Source organism: Aulonocara sp. 'chitande type north' Nkhata Bay, linkage group LG14, assembly GCF_057382095.1.
Source record: "Aulonocara sp. 'chitande type north' Nkhata Bay isolate Kocher_YH1m ecotype deep benthic linkage group LG14, A_spYH_male_GT1.1, whole genome shotgun sequence".
NCBI classification, from domain to species: Eukaryota; Metazoa; Chordata; class Actinopteri; order Cichliformes; family Cichlidae; genus Aulonocara; species Aulonocara sp. 'chitande type north' Nkhata Bay.
The window spans coordinates 22,015,539-22,035,106 of NC_141357.1; the positions used below are offsets into that span (position 1 = coordinate 22,015,539).

The following is a 19,568-nucleotide window of genomic DNA, read 5'->3' on the forward strand; positions in this document are numbered from 1 at the left end:
CTGCGTGATGAAGTACGGCTCGTGTTTTTCCTGTTTGAGAATGCGTGTGTGCCGTTTGAGTTTGTGCAGTTCGCTGTGTGGCTCAGATGTGTGTGGGTGTTCTGAGTGGGTGCACCGGGAGACTGAAGATGCTCTATCCTGTTTCTCATAAAGTGAACAAGACTGCCTCGGCAGATGAAGCAAAATTGTGTTATTCTTTTGTGATTTTGGCATGTAATGTAAAACGGATATACACAGAGAGTGTTTATGACAAGGCAACTGCTGGTGGATTTACATGATCTGAACATCTAAAAAAACATTTTTAGTACAAAAGAGTTTTGTGTTAATCATTCATTAGAGTTGTTGTTAGAACACTATTTCAGCTTCACTGAAACTGCTTTTAATTGCCAGCCTTGCTTATGTTCCACAGAAAAATGAGCTGCTTTGGCTCCTGTAATGTTTACAAAAAACACCAAAAATATCAAGGATTTAATTCACGGACAAAGACTGAGGTGACAGACACTTTAAAGCAGACATCTCACTGAATATTTAAGGTGGATTTATTAGTGTAATGCCACGTCTCTACACCGAAGTTCAGCAAGGTACTATTCAGTTTTTTTGTGTTTTTTTTTTTTTAAGCATGAAGCCTCTGCATACAGGGACAAAGGATTTCTACACACCCGATTTAACAGAAGTCAAACAAGTAAATCCCACCAACACAACAACAGAGCATACTGAACCAGTGTGTTATTATTTAAAGCTGTACCAAATGCATCTGGAGAAACAAATAAAGAGGAGTGTAAATTACTGCATGCGTACTGTTCTGGAAGATCAGATTTATAGAAAATGCTTGGAAATGTGGAAAGAACGATTTCACTAACCATGTGACCAAAAGGATAAACAAATAGAACATACATAGCTACTTTTCTTTTGATGTTTTAATCAGTCTTGTAAGCAAGTCAAATAGGTCAAGAACTGTCAAGATACAAGCACATCAGGAAACAATGCAAAATAAGAAGTCTTTTTAAGCCACTAATCACCCAACGTGATGCGTACGAGGTTTACACACAGAGCATATGAAGTGATCCATCCATAAAAAAAAGAAAGAAAGGAAAAAAAAAGCTCTGTTTAGCATTTAGAGGACATTCATTTTCACTTTCACAGATCATCGTCTAAAAACTAGCACACTACCAGAAGTTTCACAAGTACATGCAGTGAGTTGCAAATTCTGGGTCAAAGACATCCGTACTGATGAGGCTGCTGAAGAAGCAGAGAAGGAGTGTTAAAGTTCACAAAAAAAAAAAAGAGAAGGGGAAAAAAGATTCACATAACACACCCTCAAAACTGTTCATTTTCTACTGCTAATTTGTGTTGAAAAAAGACTCCTGGGGTAAAAAGGTCTGCCTGAAAGCCAGCCTAGCCAGCGTATGCGGGCTGTCTCTCACTACCTTGCTTTGCCTCTTTCTCTTCATCCAGGTCGGGACAGGGGTGTCACTGCTCTGGCACAGATGTGTCGTCTCTCTCTACTGCCCCCGATCTTCCTGTCTCTAAAAACAGAAACCGGCATGGCAGTTATGCACCGTATAGGACTTGAAGGAAACTTTAAACTGAGTTTCTATTTAAGGGCGGTTCATTTCCAAGAAATATGACTCTTACGATGAATATATATAACAAATATGATTAAAATATATGTTTAATTTTAAAGAGATAATGCAACGCTTAGAACTTGATTCCTTATCATGGCCGATAAAACTGACGAGCACTTCAGCTGTAAAAAAGGGGGTCTGCCCCTGTGGGAGGTGCTTGTGACGCTTGGTTCCAGTACGACAGGCCCATTAATTCTGCTTGGCCCTTTAAAGCATATAGTGTACCTAATGCACCTGAAGCTATAAATACTTCTCCTACATAAGGATACAAGGCAGCCAGCAACTGGGTTAGGAAGAATCACTGACGTAGACACCTTGTGTCAACCTCATCCCCAAAGAAAAAGCTCTTTTGTCTCACAGGGGGAAAAAAGTGGCATTTTGAGAGCTAGGATTCAAAAGTTTTATATCTTCAAAAAGTTTCCAGTGGTCCAGATTTAAAAAGACAAACTATGATTTGAAGGAACGCAGATGTGCAGATTCGGGAGTTTAACTTTTACTGTTTTTATCTTTGATCTTGGTTTGCAGAAGGCAGAAAATCCATCTAAATGCAGCGTGTGCTCGAGCTGAAACAGAACAAGTCTTCACACTTCTCCAGTTGCTTACAAAAAAAAGAAAGAAAAAAAAAAGCATCTGTTGTGACAATGTAGCTTGACATTTTTGAAACTAAACTGAACTCGGATTAAAGTCTTTTATCACTGGCGCGTTCACGGTAAATCTGGAAAGAGATTCATGTAGCAGAAAAAAATAATTCAAAGAGTCAATCATCTGTTGCTAAATGAGTCAGATATGTATTTCATTAATCACACTTGGTTTGAGCCTCAAAGGGCTCTAATAGTTGTATTTAATTATGTATACAATTTAAATGGATTCTTTTCCTGCTGTGTAAATGGGGAAAAAATGGCTCGTGTTCCTGCATTATGCAGCATTTGGAACATCCCTAAAACATCAAACTGTGCTAAATTATTTAACAGTAAGCCTAAAATTTGCTTGCTTATCATTTGGAGAATATTAAATTGCTTTAACTGCAAGACTCAAGAGACAGTTTACTAAAATGGCACTTTAGTGTCACTGTTATGTTACAAGGTCTTATTCCCCTTGGATAATATTGAATATTTCCAAGATTATACCTTCTAAAAAAAGAGGAGGACAAAGTTTTGAATTAAAGAAAAAAAAAATCGATTAAAAAAACTGGATTAGATCCGGCTTCATCCCTTCATCATGCCATTTTGCCGTTGAACAAGCTGTGCAATTCACAGCAAAAATGTAAAATTTCGTTATTTCGATTACAAATTAGGCTATGACATAATCAGGTCATTTACAGCAGTGTGTGGTGTGACAAGTTTGACACGAATCTGCAAAGTGATAAAGAAAAAGTCTTGTTTTTCCGAGTACTGTAATTTTTTTCCTCATAAATTTACCTGTTCTCTTACCTTATTTCACTCCTTTTGGGGCTGGCTACCTTTAAAGTCTTATCCCTAGATTCTACACCACTGACCTGTTGAACACATCCCCAGTGATGCTCACCTCCTCCCCTTCTGTTTTGTCCTCTGGCTTCAGCTTCTTGCGAGTCATGTGGCCACGAAAGCCAGCCTGAATCTTAGCAGCAGCCCTGTTGGCTTCGGGATCATCCAGGGGGATGTCCATTATGTCCTCCTCCTCCTGGGGCCGGCTGCACTCCTCCTGTGTAGAGGACCACAAAGTATGAGTGAACAGATTTCATGTTTTTCTTCATGAAACACTGGTGGGATAATCTCATGTTCATAACAGATTGCAGGACCATATTTTGTAAAGTTAACCATATAGGTTGCACTGTCTTTTTTGACAGCAAGCAACTTGTTCATTCTTGTTACACAACTTCACTGGGGCTCTTAGGAGGTCAATGGCCCGCTTTTTCCTCACTCTTTCCCCTCTTGTCACATACAGCATATAATACTGCTGATTTCATCGTTTAGCCTGGAAAAGCCATTATCTCTCATATCACAAAACATAAAGCAATGCACAAAATTGATGAAAATGTAGTTTAATGTTTGTGGATAACTGTAGTTTCATCAAGCAAAGCTTAAGTGAAGTTAGAAGTCACCTTTCAAAGAAAAGATAAACTTGTAATTCTGCCGCATTCAGCGTAAAAAAAAAAAAAAAAGGATGACCCAGCGAAAGCGTCGCAGTCACAGCAGCCTCTCGTTCAGACACTAAAAGTACAGAATCCACTGTCCCAAAGGAAACATAGGGTGGGTGGAAATTCTGGCTTGTCACAAACTGTCAGTGGAAGAGTGCCAAAGCTGTCGACGAGTTATGTAAACACCAATTCAAATCGTGTGGCAAACGCATATCAGCTACACCCCGTGCTTCGCTTATGGTAACAGACTGACATTTCACACAAAGGCAGCCCACAGAATGATCCCACTGTCATCCCACTACCTCAGTGAAGCAGTGCATCATGTCTCCAGTGAAACCCCTCCAGTGTAGGAGTGTGACCACCCACCTGTTCAGCCAGCATTCATTAGCCTCTCTGTCTGACTGCTCACTGAGCAGCCCGAATCCAGATCTTTCACAGCAGCAGAGGTGCAGGGTTGCTGCTGCACTGGATTTTTCTGGCAACACACCTTCTCAGTCTTACTGTTATTGAGTTCCTCGAGGGCTCTTTGATTTATTCTGACTCAGATTGATTTGAAATATTCTGGTGAAAATTCTCTTTTAATGTGATGAAAATAGCTCGAAATAGTTTTATAACAAGCCTTTATGTGGAAAAAAAATATCATTATTTGAGGACCATGAAACCACAGTGGTTACCATATACTGCACTCAAGGCAAAAAGAAAAACACACACAGCGGTGTGCATCCGAGGACAACCACATTTGGCAACTAACAAACTATAACTGTACATGCATCCACCTGGAAAACTGATCAGTGCCTAAAAATAGATCGAAAAATATTTTTGAAAAAGTTCATCTGAAGCTCGTACTTACGTTATGACAGTCCATTTCTTACTCTCAGAGATGATTTCAGTCTTCAGGTGAGATGACCTGCTATGACTTCTGTGCCCGAATTTCTATGTGGACCAAGCAAAAGCTCTCTTTAAACGAGTCTCCGGTATAATACAGATGTCTCACTGGCTCTTACTAACAATCACTGTATGTTCAGTAACACCCGCTCACGCACAGAGTGAGAGGGAGAGACATACAGTGAGAGGGAGAGAGAGGGAGAGCGGCAGCAAGGGAACGATTGAGAGAGGAAGAGGAAGGGAGGGAGAGAAAGAGAGACCTCCTACAAACATAACAGCATGTGTTCATCTTTTCAGTCTCATTAGGGTTTCTGACCTACTGTGTTCATTTTACAGTTACAAACATGTAACAGAGCTTAACATTCACTAAGAACAACCTGATGACTGAAGTAAACGAAACAGGCTGGACTGTGCTCTATTTCTCTCTCAGCAATTTATAGCTTGACAGTTTTTCCCACAACTTAATTCATCCTGGATGCAAACTAGGAAAGACTACCACATGCACCAAGCACCATTAAAATTCACACAAGTTGCAGTGTTACAATAACAAACTCCCCAAATAAAAACAAGTGACAAACTTGGAATTACTATGTAAACCAGATGGCCATAAAACAATAAATGCTGACTTTGAAAATTCTACAAATAGTGTGAAAATAAAACTGTGTAAGCATCTTGGGCTATTTTACACTAGGAGGTGTTATAAATTTATTAGAGGCAGAGTGAGCTAACAGCCCTCTCCATCCCTCTGATCCCAGCTGGTATAGCCGCCCACACTCCTCTGCCAGCCTCAGAGACAAGACGGAGAGAGAGGGAGAAACAGAAAACATCCATTTATCTGAGTTATATCTCTGACATTAACTCACTCCTGCTGGTTTGCTTGCCATTCACATTCAGACAATATGCTAAGTTATGCAAACGCCTAATTTCACTGGGCTGACCTGCTTTATCGATCAGCTAACTTTCTCAAACTGGGTATTTATATTTATACTCACTGGAATGAATTAAGAAGTCGATCCTGCTTTCATGAGTGCATCTAACACAGTATTGAGATGATTAATGTATAGGAATTTCGTTGTGGGCAGTTGTAAATAGACAGTTAAAAGCATAACAGTCCAACATTACAGGGGAGAGCTGCTAGGTTACTGCTTGAGCAGCTGGATTTACATTTATACACTCCACAGTTTTGCTGTGTTTCAGCTAAAGTCAAATCCATCGCTAGGTAGGCAAATACAGAAACTGATGTTTAATCACTTGGTTAAAACTGTTATTAAAAGGTAGATTACTGATACAGAGGGTGCCTAGCAACTATCAGCATCACCATCTCCTATTAATTCCATGACGACATGAAGAGAGCAGGATGGTGAGGGGTTACCATAGTAACATAGTCAGTACCCCTTCCTACACTCCTACTTTGTGTGCGTGTGTGTGTGCGCGCGTGTGTGTTTGGAGTCCTGTTGGTCCAGACAAATCAGACGGGGCTAACTGTGACAGCAATAAAAAAATTACAGGCTTAATTCACAAGACAAATTGTTTAGTTGGTCTTTTATGATGACAGATTAGAGAATCAAGCTTCAATCTGTGGAGGCAGTGGAGGCTCCCAGGAGGAGTGCGGCAGGAGTGAAGGCCTCCGACGGCCTCTTCCGCGTGCCCAAATGTGAAAAAAAGACTGATTGTGCTTAACTTTGAATGTGAAATTCCTGTAGATTTCAGCTGAGATAATGACATTCAAAGTATAAGTGCAAACTACCATAAGTCATCCAGAAAAGGAACTATTTCGAAGGTATTTTCAATCACCCACCCCCAGATCCACCGAGGGAGAAGAAAATGAAGGCCTCTGTTGATCAGGCTTGTCCTCACAGAGGTTATTTATATAGGCTACCTGAGACAGGAATGGAAACAGAACAAACTGTAGCCTAGCTAAAGCCATCTCTGTGTCAAACATTGTGTCATCCTCAGCTGGCTAACAGAAAGTGGAGGCCATGAAGTTAGCTGCCAGGGCGCGTGTTAAACTCAGTTTATTGCTAATTTTTTAATAGGGTCATGTCTTTACTGTGTACAATTATTAATTAATACCTTTAAGATGCAAAGTAGCTTTCACATTTTAACGATAAAGGGAGGAGTGAACACCCAGTGTTAAAAAGAATCAAGATTACCTTGTCGGTACTCTCTTGCACTGTGGTGTCCTCAGGTAGCCTTTCTTCTCCTTGGTGGACATCAGCAGCCCAATCTGCACTGTGAGGGAGCGTGATTTTCTCCTCCTCATGCATCATGGCACTTTTCTCTTGTATTTCAGAGTCAGTCATCCCCTCTCCAAGTTCCTCTCCTTCCTTTGATGTGACCTCTTTTTCCTCCACTGTGTCCTCTGGCTGCGACCATACAAGTGTTATCCGACTCTCCTCGTTCTCCGGTGGATGTTGCGCTCTCTCCTCAAAGACTTCTCTCTCTGCCCCCATTCTAGCCATTGATGTATTTGACTGGGTTGCTTGTGATGAATTATTTTCCGCCCCACCATCATTAATTTCCTGATCCCTTGTCTTGCTGTAAACCTTCTTGTGAGTTTCTTCGATATCTCCTCCAACCACATCTGTCATGTGGCCTTCTTTGAAATCAGGGTCATCTGAGCCTGTCTCTTTTTCTGAATCTTCACTCTTGAGAAATATGGCCTCACTTAGCTGCTCATTATTTTCAATTGCAGGATTGGTTTCATACTCTTGGTTCTCTTTTTCTGCCTCTGTGCTATGCTGATTTAATGAGCTGGTGTCCTCACCTTTTTCCTTTTCATCATCATCACTTAAATTGAGGTCATCTGTCCATTTGGCCCTGTTAACTCCCTTTTCAGCTTCATGTTTATGGCTGCCTTGTGTATCAGCAACACAGTGGCCAGTTGGAATTGCAGTAGTGTCCTCTGACTCTTCCTTCTCTCGCATTTCTAATACATCCATCTGTAAGGCATTTGTTGAACTCTGTTCCTCTGGCTGTTTCTCCGCAGCCTTACTAATCTGCTGAGCTTCTGGAACATCTTCAAAGCTAATTTCAACCAAAGAATCCTCCTTTGGAATAACATTACCATCTAAGCTACCCCTGCTATGAGCTACACTTTCATGAGTCTCCCCAGAATAAGCTTCAGTCTCTGTTCTTTCCTCGTTTCCTTTGTCTGGCTGATCCTCTGCTTGTTCTCGGTTGTTCTCAGTGATTTCAGCTCGAGCCACTGACGATTTTACAAGAATGTCCTCCGGCTGGTGTTTCAGATTTTCTTCACTAACACGTGTAACATTCTCAGCAGTTGCTCCTTTCATTGTTCCCTCTGTTCCTTCAAGCTCTGCAGCGCACACATCCACATCAGCTAGGCCAGAATACTGAATGACTTCCACTGGCTCTACAACTTCAGTATTTTCCTCTTCTCCTGAATCGACAAGCTCCTCGTGTGCAACTGCTGGTCCTTGTTTGTTAACTTCCTCATCTTCTGATGCTATTAACTCCAGAGCACACACATCCACATTTGACAGCCCTCTGAATGATGACAAGTCAGTGGGCTCTAACTCAAAGTGAGGTATATTTTGGTCTGGAACAGTTTTATTAGCCGCCCTGTCAACTTGATCAAATACAGTTACTGCTGGATCGCTTTGGTTGTCTGTGCCACTCGGTTCCTCTGACTGTGCAGCTGCTGTTCGGAACCTGTAGACTGACTCTTCATTGTCTGTGTTTTCAGTCTTTTTTGAGACATTAGGGTGCGAGATTTCATCTGAACGACTTGATTTGTCTTCAATTTGGGACTCAAATGATTTTTCTCTAAAAAGTAAAAATAGAACTTATGTAATTAAAATGCTCATGAAATGACAGAGCAAAACAATGCTTTTCAAAAGAGAACATGTAATGATGCCTCTGTAAAACTCATCTGGAAATTATGCTTATCTTCCTGCAGCTGGTGGTCTTTTTTTGATGAGTTCTTCCCTTTCTCCTCAACCTTGGCACTGCAAATCTAACAGTGATTCCATTACTAAGCTGATGAGTTTCTGGTATTCTAAGCTTTTGTTCCACAATGTATTTTCCCTTTTCTTGATAACATCCCCTGAAAATGCCAAATTTCTATAGGATGTGTGGCTATTAAATAAAGAGAATGAACTAAATGTAAGCTTAATACTGCATTAGCAACATTAATTAATTGCAAACCTTCTTACACTACAGCATTGATTTTAAAATACTGATTATTTCTGGTTTTAAAAACGTTCAGCTTCCATGAGACTGTTATAGTGCATGTCAAAAAAATATCAGTTTTATTGCGAGGATAACTGCAGTCACGTGACTTTTCTTTTCTAGTTTTCCACAGCGACACAAAACCACAACTGTGCCTACAAAAAAAACAATAAAAAACCTTAAACCAAATGACTCCAGAAGCACTTCAGCAGCAAAAAAACGATGCTGTATTTCATCATCATCCCTCCTCTCTGTCCTTTCCCTCTCGTTCCTCCTCTCCCTTTCCACTCGCGCCTCCTGACTGCACATCACATGAGACTCACTTGGAAACGGTCACCTCTGTTGCTGTTTCTTTTGAAGTGTTAGTCTGAAAAACAAACAAACAGACACAAAGAAAAGTCTGCAACAGTGAACTGAAAGTAGCTGCTGAACAGAAACAATCTGCTTTGATTTGCAAATGATTTAAACCCTATAATTAGTTGGAAGAAAGACATCACGTCGAGTGCTGAAATTGAGCATTGTTAATATCTTCTGAAAAATGCCGTGCTGATTTGTATATTGATTGGCAGCCGTGTGGCGATATATATATTTTTAATTTAAGAAAGGGACAATAAATCACCTAAAATGTAACCCTTAAACATCACCCCAAACCTTTCAGTTCAAATCTATTACTTTAATCTCAGAAAGTTTTTTCCAAAAAGGAATAAAACTGTTTATGCTTAAATAGCCATTTTCTCCATGACTTACCTTAGATCCCTAAGTATAGTTGCACCTGATGGGATTAGCCCTCTTTAACTGTCTTATATCTCTTATCCTAAAGTTCAACAACACTGACTTGAGTCCCCTTGGCTGCTGTTAAACACATTTCCTGTGTTGCTCACCTTTTCCTCTTCTATTTTGCCCTCCGGTTTCAGCTTCTTACGATCCATGTGGCCACGAAAGCCAGCCTGAATTTTAGCAGCAGCCCTGTTGGCCTCAGGGTCATCCAGGGGGATGTTCATTATGTCCACAATGTCCTCCTCTTTCTGGGGCTGGATGCCCTCCTCCTGTGTAGAGCCACCAAGTATGAATTTATGATGCTAGAGGAGCAGATTTCATGCTCATATGGGAACGAGTTTCTTCATCAAACACTGGAGGAAGAATCTCATGCTTAACAGATTGCAGCACCATATTTTGTGAAGTTAACCATATAGCTGCACATTTGTTTTGCTTTTTTTGACAGCAAACAAATTGTGGTTATTCTTGTTATTAAGTAAGTGCAATGGGGCTCTTTGTCACTTCAAAAGCCAACACCATTTCCACAGGTGTAGAAAATAAAACAGCAGCCACTCAATCTGCCTTTACAAACATCTGTGAAAAAGCTCTGATGAAAATGTTTTATCACTAGCAGTTTTAAAGTATATCTGGAAGCAGATATACCAGAAAAACCCCCTGAAAGATTAAATCACCTGTGGTTAAATTAGTCAGCTACGTCTTTCATTAATCTCACTTAGCCTCAAAAAGGCTCTAAAAGGTGTATTTAATTATGTATACCATTTAGAGGAAATATTTTCCTGGAGTGTAAATGGGAAAAAATGGCCTGTGTTCCTGCATTATGGAGTAAATGGAACCACCTTGAAACATCAAACTATGCTAATAATTATTGAAGAGCATGCCAAAAGTTGTTTTCTTATCTTATATAGAATATTGAATTGCTTTAGTTGCAAGACCCAAGAGACTGTTTCCTAAGATGGCACATCATGGCTATTTTTATGTTACAAACTTTCAGCCTCCTTAGCTGGTCTTGAATATTTATATGAGGTTTAAAGTCTTGAATTTATGAGAAAAAAAGATTGTGTTTTTGTCCATAAACCTCATTACTTCATAAAACCTCAAATGCAAACTGGGAAAACTCAAAAGTGCTCTGTGTAAAATACAACAGGATGAATGTAAGTGGCAGTTTGCTTATAACTTATCTATTTCACTAAGTGTAGTTGTTGTACCTGATAGGATTAGCCCTCTTTAACCGCCTTACATGTCTTATCCCAAAGTTGAACACCACTGACCTGAGGCCCCCTGGCTGCTATCTTCAATTTTACTTACCTTTTCCTCTTCTATTTTGCCCTCTGGTTTCAGCTTCTTACGATTCATGCGGTCACGAAAGCCAGCCTGAATTTTGGCAGCAGCTCTGTTGGCCTCAGGATCATCCAAGGGGATGTCCATGATGTCCTCCTCCTGGGGCCGGCTGCACTCCTCCTGTGAAGAGAACCACAAAGTATGATGGTAGAGGAGCAGATTTCATGCTTATATGAGAAAGTTTTGCTGTGTGAAACACTGGTGGGAGAACCTCATGCTTAACAGACCGCAGGACCATATTTTCTAAAGTTAACCATAGATGCTGTACAGTCTTTTTTTGACTCGAGTGAACTGTGCTTGCAGAGCTTCTCATCGGCTTTAGATAACTGCAGTTGGGCTCACTGTCACCTCAAACCAGTGTACTTCTAGTCACAAGCTCAGATTAATGGGGATGGTTGCTGAAAGGGCATCCAGTTTAAAATCTTTGCCAAATCGAACAAACATCAAGAATGAGATTTCCATACCGGATCAGCTGGGGCCCAGGTTAACAATGACCGCCTCTGGTGCTGTTTGCCAACAGGGTGCCGGTGGAAACTGTGCTACTGTTAGCCAAAGACAAATGAAGAGTAAAGGCGGAAGGCATGTTAGGAGGCAGTGAGAGAGAAGGAAAGCAAAACAGATTACATATGTGTGAATACGAGGGAGACAGGTGTAAGTGAAGCTGCAAGGAGTAGAGGTAGCGAAGGTATATGAGTTTAAGAAGAAAAGAGTGCAGGCAGGGTGGAGTGGGAGGGGATGAGTGTCAGAGATGATTTGTGACAGAAGGAGAGCATAAAATCGAGTATATCAGAAGGTCAACTTAGGTAAAGCAGCTTGGAGACAAAGTTAGAGAGGCAAGGCTCGTTAGAGTGGTTAGGACATGAACAGAGGCAAGATGTACTGGACAAAAGAAGTTAATTATGGAGCTATCCAACAGGAGGAAAAGAGGAAGACCACAGATAAGATTTATGGATGTAGTGAAGGAGGACATGCCGGGGGTCTGTGATAAAGGAGGATGCTGACCATGGGGTGAGATGGAAACAGATCCACTGTGGTGAGCTCTAACAAGAATAGCCAGAAGAAGAAGACGAATATACCATTTAAACTGATTTTTTTTTCTCTACTGTGTAAATGGAAAACTGTTTTTGGAGCATACCTAAAACATCAAACTATGTTAAATTGCCTAAGACCATGCATAAAATTTGTTTGCTTATCATGTACTGATTATTCAGTTGCTTTAATGGTAGGACTCAAGAGATGTTTTATTAAGATGGCACATTAGTGCAGTTAATCCTCGAATAGTCATGAATATTTCCAGAAATGAGAGAAAAATTGTGTTTTTGTCCTTAAACCTCATTATTTCATCAGACAGACCCAAGACTCAAAAAGTGCTCTCGATAAAACACAGCAGCAAGACTGTAAGAAGCAATGGTCATATTGGTCTCTCTATTGCAATGTAGGAGTAGTACTAAAGTTGGATCTTTGCCGTCTTGCTGTTGAACAGGCTGTCCAATTCATGGAAATGTCTCTTCAAATGTCCTTACTATGACTGTGCTTAAGTCTGTGGTGCAATAAGCTTGATCCAAGTTTGAAGAATGAGGAAGAAAAAATAATTACCGTAATTGTCGGGCTATAAGCCGCTACTTTTTGCACAAGCTTTGAACCCTGCGGCTTTTAGTCAGGTGCGGCTTTTCTATGGATTTTCCATGATTTTTGTGATATCGTAAGACGATTTGTTTTGTTTGTTCCGCTGTTGTACGGCACTACGTTGCCTGGCGGAAGGATCGGGGTTCAAGAGTGGTATGTTAGTCACATGTCCGTCCGCCAGGCAACGTAGTGCCGTACGAAGTAGCGCGAAAAACAAACTTCAAAGTAGCGCTACGCATTCAGCGGGAGGCGTGGATGACCAGCGGCGATAAACTTGCGAAAAGCAAGTTATGCTCAACTCCACCGGTGGATTCTGACAGCGTGGAAAAGTGCGAAAACATCCACGATCACCAACGGATTTTGAAGGGCTGGACTGCTGCATGATGGAGAGGAGGACACCGCCACGGCCCTTCTGAGGGTGTTCGACTCTGACACTGACAACGAGGATTTCTTTGGTTTTGAAAGTGACAACGAAGGAGAGAAGCGGAGAGTGGATGACGAAGCCATCATGAGCCTGTTCGTTTCCGACATTGGAGAAGAGGACTTTGGTGGTTTTAGAGCGCAGGAAGAAGAGAAAGATGGTGAATGACTGACTTTTCTTCTTGTTAAAGCCGTGTCACTGCACCTGAGCCTAAAAGGTAGTCCGAATCTATTTTTCTGGTGTGCTGTAGGTTACTGTTATGTACTACATGTGCAAATATGTACCCATAACTTGTTTTTCAAAATATTAATAAAAGGGGTGTGTCTCCAAACAGCCATCTCTTTCCTGACAATTCGCTTTGTGCATATTCTCTTACATATGATAAGTCAACATTGAAACACCTGCGGCTTTTAGTCAGGTGCGGCTAATGTATGTACAAAACAGGATTTTCCCCTGATCTTAGCTTGTGCGGCTAATATTCAGGTGCGCTTTGTAGTCCGGGAAATACGGTAGTTTCACTTATAATTTTTTTTTTTGCTTTAATTCTCAGAACACTCCTTTATCTTTTGTAAAACTGAGTTTTTCCCTTAAAATTTCCTCTTGCATCAAAGACAATATCAAACTTTTTATTTAGCAAATTAATTTTTTTAAACTCTGAAAATTTTCCCTAAAATGTTTAATTGGTTTATGCTTAAACAACTCATTAACTGCCTTATATCTCTCATACCCAAGCTCAGTCCAACTGGCTGCTGTTGAACACAATGTTGCTCACCTTATCTCCTTCTTTGACCTCTGGCTTCAGCTGCTTACGAATCATGTGGCCACGAAAGCCAGCCTGAATTTTGGCAGCAGCCCTGTTGGCCTCGGGATCATCCAGGGGGATGTCCATGATGTCCACAATGTCCTCCTTCTTCTGGGACTGGCTGCACTCCTCCTGTTTAGAAGACCAACAAGTACTAGTTTATGATGGTAGAGGAGCAGATTTAATGGTCACATGAGATTTCTTTTCTCTATCAAACACTGGTGGCAGGATCTCAAGCTTCACAGATTGCAGGACCACATTTTGTAAAAAGTTAACCTTGTTTGTCTTTGTTTTATTTCGCATTGGAGGACTAGGGTTTTTGCAGCATGAACAGCCTGTTTTTCAGAATCAGAATACTTTATTAATCCCGAAGGAAATTAGTCATAGCAAATGGAATCAATCTAATTTAAGTCCAGACTTTGACTAGGTAACACCAAAGCCTTGATTTTGTTTTTCTGAGCCATTTTGAGGTGGACTTTTATTTGTCTTTTACTTGCAGACCTTATTTCTTATCTGTTCTTGTGTTTCTTTAGACCATGTCATGACACCAGGTAGGTTTTTCTCATAATAAATGAAATCTTTTCTTGGAAACATTTAAGTGCGACAAACTAAAAAAATAAATAAAAATGAGAAGGCACTGTATTTACAACAGCACACATTTGCAGTATAGGTCAGAGAACTAAACTGGCCTGTTTGCAGTTAAAACCTGTCATCCAATAAAAACTTCTGGCCCATTGGAACCACAATATATGACAAAAAAGAACAACAACTGTTGAAATAATATGCCGAGCAACTAAAGGCAACATATGCTTTCAAAACCAGTCTTTGGAACATTAGCCCGCAGTTTTCTTGGTGATTTTTTTTTTTAATGTTTTGTCCAATTAAACATGAGCAGATATTACATTTATATAAAATTCTAATTAAATTTAAAGTTATTTTCAGCCTTTAATATCTGTTGGTACCATTTTCAGGTAAACACAGAGTTGGTTTTCTTTTTTCTTATTGAGTATCTTGTATATCACTGCATGTTGTTTCGTGTTACAGTTTACACAGCAGTCCAACTCTTTGGGGAATGAGGTTGCACAAGTATGGTGCGACCATTACCTAAACTTATACAACTACCTCAGGGCTCTTGAACGCATGGTTGTTGTAGAATCTATCTTCCAGTTTAGCAGCCCACTCGGCAGGGTCCATGCCACTCTCTGCAATGACAGAAAAGCCGTACTTTTCAGGTCAATTCAGTTTCATTTACATTATGCAAAGTCACAAGGACATGCTAGTAATTTCGAGGAGCTTATGGGAAATATGATAGGCAAACTATTACAAGTATTTAGCGAAGAAAAGAAACATACACAAATCTTTGAACGGGACATACTGTTACTTCATCACGTTAAAAGTTAGAAAGTTATAGTTACCTTGTCTTTCTTTTAGAAGAGCTTCGAAGTACTGCGCGGCATATTTGGGGATGTCTTCAGGCTGGTCTCGTAGGACTTCACGGGTCAGTCCCTCTAGTATGGTACCAAATCCTCGCGGGACCCGCAGGTGAGTGTTTGAGAAAGGCACTGCCATTTTTAAGGGGGCACAAACGTCTGTGACAACTAGCTCTAAATGACTCTCATTAACTGACTTCAGAATACCAGAAACCTTAACAAAATTTTTTATGAATTAGTCACAGTGGATACCTAAAAACTGGCAGCAACCCCAAACCAACTGTTCACCCCGGAGTGTTTTGTTGATAGTTGTTTCTAAGCAACGATTAGCGCTACTACGGCCATCAGGAAGGGTCAAATGACATGAAAGTCAAGAAATGACAGCTTTATTGAATATAAACCTCAATACAGATACACCACGCGAACAATAGAATAAAAAAAGCATAAATGGAAAACAAATACATCCTTCAAAACCATATATACATAAAAAACATATCTCTATTTTTTCTTCACATTCCTCTGCAGCAGCAGTCGAAGTCAGGCGTAGGTGATCACTGCATACTCAGAGTTGGTGCTCATCTTGCGGCTGACCTCTCTGACCTGGGGAACATGCAGTCTGTCAGCTGAACGAGAGGCCTGCAGGTGACACCTCGGTTTATCTCCCCACCGCTGGAGGGGAAGAAGGATAAAAAAGACCCCTAATGTGTTTGTGCTATAAACAGAGTTTTTATACTTTTGCACTTTTTACTAGCTTTTATTTATTTATTTATTTACAGTTTTAGACTTTTTAAAATATACGTATACATGGGCAAGATTAATGGAAATCAGCACAGGTATTATAATAAAAACACAGAACGTTTTGAAAAAACTTGACTCAATCTTGTAGACATTCAAAGTCTTAGTAATCAAAACCTCATCAGATAAGCTGTGATAACATTTTCTTTTTTACCAAACTAACAAATACTAAAACTTCCTTTATTTTTTTAATTTTAGTTATTTAGTTTTTCAAGTTTGTGTTTTTGAGTTAATTAAAGTTTGTTTGTTTGTTTTCACATCCACTTTTAGTTTTTAGTTAACCTTTAGTTAGATAAAATAACCCTGGTAATAGAAATACTGGTTGTAGGCTTTTCTGTTTTTTTCTTCTTCTAAATTATCAAAGCACATCTATACAAGGTAACCACTTAAAAGAAGGTAACCACTCAAAAAATTGCTTTGCACACATGCCTTACAATTACACGTAAATAAAAAAAAAGCCACAATTTGTTTAAAACCTTAAAAAATATTCTATTTTTGCTTTAGCTTTATTTATAGCTTTCCTCACATATGAAATGAGTAAAAGAAACTTTTTGAACAAGTAAGATGAACACATGAACGTTTCTGATATAAAATGAATCTCATTGCTTATATATTCTGCAATTAGCAATTCAGAATCATGCACAGGTATGTGAGCTGCAGCACACTGCAAGTAGCTGGTAATAGAGCATGGGAAATAACATTTCGAGCTCAGTGAAACACAAGTAACAAACATGTTTACTACTTTGTCTCTCACCTCTTTTTGGTCTCCGGCTATCAGGTAGCCGACCTGAGTGAGTTCTGGTGTGCTGACACCACGGACGGTGATCATAATGTCAGCGTAAGGAACTTCAGTATCACTCTCATTATCTGGGTCAGAGAAAGCATTTGTTTCATTAGTTATTGTCTTTGTTTCTATAGGGTAGATGATGATAAGGTGTCATTCAAATGAAAAGTGTTGAGATTGTCTTACCTGGTGGAGGAATCCTCAAAGTCACCCTTTCACTTTGTGTTGACCCTGAGAAATAGGACAGGTATGAATAATAGAAGGAACAAAAATTGAAGCTCGTATTTGTCGCTTTTACATTTGATATTTAAAACTGTTTACCTTTTATCTGTAGCTGGGCTACATGTGGTGATTGTGGTAAGCTGAAAAGGAAAACATATAGCAAAAGGCCCAATAAAGAATATTGCAAGTCTAACATTTAAAGGTAATTGAAGTCAGATTTAAATAAAGAGAAGTTCTGAAATTGTACTCACTCCAATTTGGACACAGTAGGCTCCTCTGGAATATGAGATATTATCAATATAATGTTAAATAGTTATACGGACACAGTTGTGTATATTTTATCATTCAGAACTTTTTAAAGCTGGTGTATGTTCACAGTGTAGTATCTTGTGATCACCTTTACCGTTCCAGTTCTGTCTGTTCCGATTAAAACACAAGTATACAGCCAATGCTGCAAGAACCAGGGCTACAGCTACGGAAACTGTTGCCAAAACCTTAATTCCAGTAAATTCTCCTGTTAACATGGAAACAACAGTATTAACTTAGACTGAACTGGATCGAAAGGCAAACATTTACTTCTCCCTTCTCCATACAGATGTTAATAAGTAACAATGATTCTCTTTAAAAGTTTTCATAATATCCACTGTTTCAGAGTCCCATCTCACCTCCAGGGGAATTTGGCTTGGCAGGAAAAGATGCTGAAGAATGAAGAATGCAATATATTAAATGAAAGTCATGCTCAAAAATGTTCAGCTACAGCTATGAAAAATTTTGCATCTCTTCAAATCACAGCTTCTTACCATTTTTGTTGTAATTTTTTGGAGCATCTGTGTTTGGAAGACTTCTCTGAGCTGAAAAAAGGAAAAGTTAAAGTGAAATCCAATTTGCTTACCTCTTTATTGAGCAGCTGCACATATTTGCATAAACTAAAGTTTATCTACCTCGAAGCTGAAGCAAAAAGAGACGCTCTGTTTTTTGTTGAAGCTGAGGATCCTCTTTATCTACTGTGTAGCAAGTGTAGTTGTTTTTCAGATGTCCCGCGGACACATTGGTGAGACAAAGAAACACTGTGCAAAAGCTGCCTTCTCTAAACATCATGTGGCAGCCAAAGATGTTGAGCGCTTTACTCCAGTAGCCTTGAACGAATCCACTGGAGCAATTGTAAGTGCAATTTAATGTAACGGAGTCCCCCAACTCCACAGTCACTAAATCAATGGGTGTCTTCGTGTAAATACAGTTTACACAATCTGTGAAGAAAGGTAATAAAATTTTTTACCTCAAATAGCGCGCATTTGTCTAAATAAATGTGTTTGAAATATCTAAAGCCCAGGGCAATAACAAACATCATATAAACTTTACCTCGTGTCATCCAAAAAAAGAGTAAAGTGAGATAGATTGAGCTGTTCATTGCTGTTCTCTGTTTTTCTAATTTTCTCCTGCCTCAAAAGATGAAACTGGATCTGTTGTGCTCCTGTAGGCTGGTGATGCATGCACCTGCACAAACACACTTAAGTACCCACACACATGTTCCAACGCTTGAGTGAGGGTACAGGAAGTGGTAACCCAAAGATTACGTTGCTGTTTAAAAATATTCATAACTTTCCATTTATTGCACCTGACATCCTGCAAAGTGCAGGCGCAAAAATGTCTGCAGATCCACTAGTCCTCACTGCACCCACAGAGGCTGCATTTGAATTTCCTTTTACACCGTAATTAAATAATTTATCCTAAAATTTTTACCTCGTGAAAATATAATTGGTCTTATGTGATTAAACATTTAATGTTTGGCAATGGAATTGATTTAATTTCATTTTTAATACCTTAAAAAAAACAGTTTCTTCTTTATTGCATCTTAATGACTTACAAGAGCAACATAAATAATTTAAATGATCCACCAGCAGAGACACCATCTAGGTGAACTTCAACGCGTCATGCATTATTGAAAGAAGCAGATATAGTTACCGAACATTACTGCACACTATTGTCAGCTGAAGCAACCACCTGGGAATCAGATTTCATCCACGTTTCACTTTTAGTGGCTGGGGGCCTCTCACTTTCAAGTCTTTAAACGATCACTCTGGGAGACTAACTCCATTAAGTCTTTAACGTTAACTTAGTTGTTACCAACTTCTAAGTGATTCAGCAATAATGTGTTCATGGGAAATAATACACCTGCGCTGCTCTTTAGCTTTTGCTATCTTTTTACTGCGGACGGAGTCTGGAGTTTCTTCAGGTAAGCAACTCCTTTTTAAATATTGACAAATTAAACTAAGTAACTACCAAAACCACACTGACTACACGAGAATGTTCTATCTATTGTTCTAACAATAATTTATGTAGCGCCTGAAGGGAGTGCAGACTACCCCCTCAGTGAGGAAACAGATGTGGATCAGTGTCCAGGAGGAAAATACTTCAACCAGCTTTGCTTAGAGTGTCCCTCTGGTCATTTGTGAGTCATCAACTATTTTTGAACTGTTAGATCTGTATTCTTTCACTAATAAGAGAGTTTTCTATAAAATGGATAATAAATTATACAAATTATAAATTATTTTT

The 19,568-nt window shown here is 39.6% G+C and overlaps 2 protein-coding genes across 4 annotated transcripts; both read right to left on the reverse strand.

Moving 5' to 3' along the window:
• Positions 1–902: 902 nt before the first annotated feature.
• Positions 903–15,530, reverse strand: nrgnb (neurogranin (protein kinase C substrate, RC3) b). Of its 3 annotated transcripts, none has more exons than XM_086261540.1 (9): positions 15,200–15,527; positions 14,904–14,986; positions 13,755–13,916; positions 10,903–11,055; positions 9,702–9,866; positions 9,144–9,187; positions 6,780–8,415; positions 3,150–3,305; positions 903–1,526 (listed from the first exon to the last, which is right to left on the reverse strand). In XM_086261540.1, the coding sequence occupies exons 1-9, from the start codon at positions 15,351–15,353 to the stop codon at positions 1,503–1,505; spliced, it is 2,577 nt and encodes an 858-aa protein (XP_086117666.1). In that variant the 5' UTR covers positions 15,354–15,527; the 3' UTR covers positions 903–1,502. The 3 variants fall into 3 exon arrangements, with proteins under 3 accessions (XP_086117666.1, XP_086117667.1, XP_086117668.1); XM_086261541.1 differs by having other exon boundaries at positions 14,907–14,986; positions 15,200–15,526; XM_086261542.1 differs by lacking the exons at positions 903–1,526; positions 3,150–3,305 and having other exon boundaries at positions 4,602–8,415; positions 14,907–14,986; positions 15,200–15,530.
• A 67-nt stretch (positions 15,531–15,597) lies between these two features.
• LOC147314542 (uncharacterized) lies at positions 15,598–18,510 on the reverse strand. The gene is made up of 10 exons (XM_086261544.1): positions 18,375–18,510; positions 17,957–18,262; positions 17,816–17,866; positions 17,681–17,713; positions 17,413–17,529; positions 17,267–17,291; positions 17,115–17,155; positions 16,980–17,024; positions 16,764–16,876; positions 15,598–15,883 (listed from the first exon to the last, which is right to left on the reverse strand). The coding sequence occupies exons 1-10, from the start codon at positions 18,421–18,423 to the stop codon at positions 15,752–15,754; spliced, it is 912 nt and encodes a 303-aa protein (XP_086117670.1). The 5' UTR covers positions 18,424–18,510; the 3' UTR covers positions 15,598–15,751.
• Between the last annotated feature and the right edge of the window lie 1,058 nt (positions 18,511–19,568).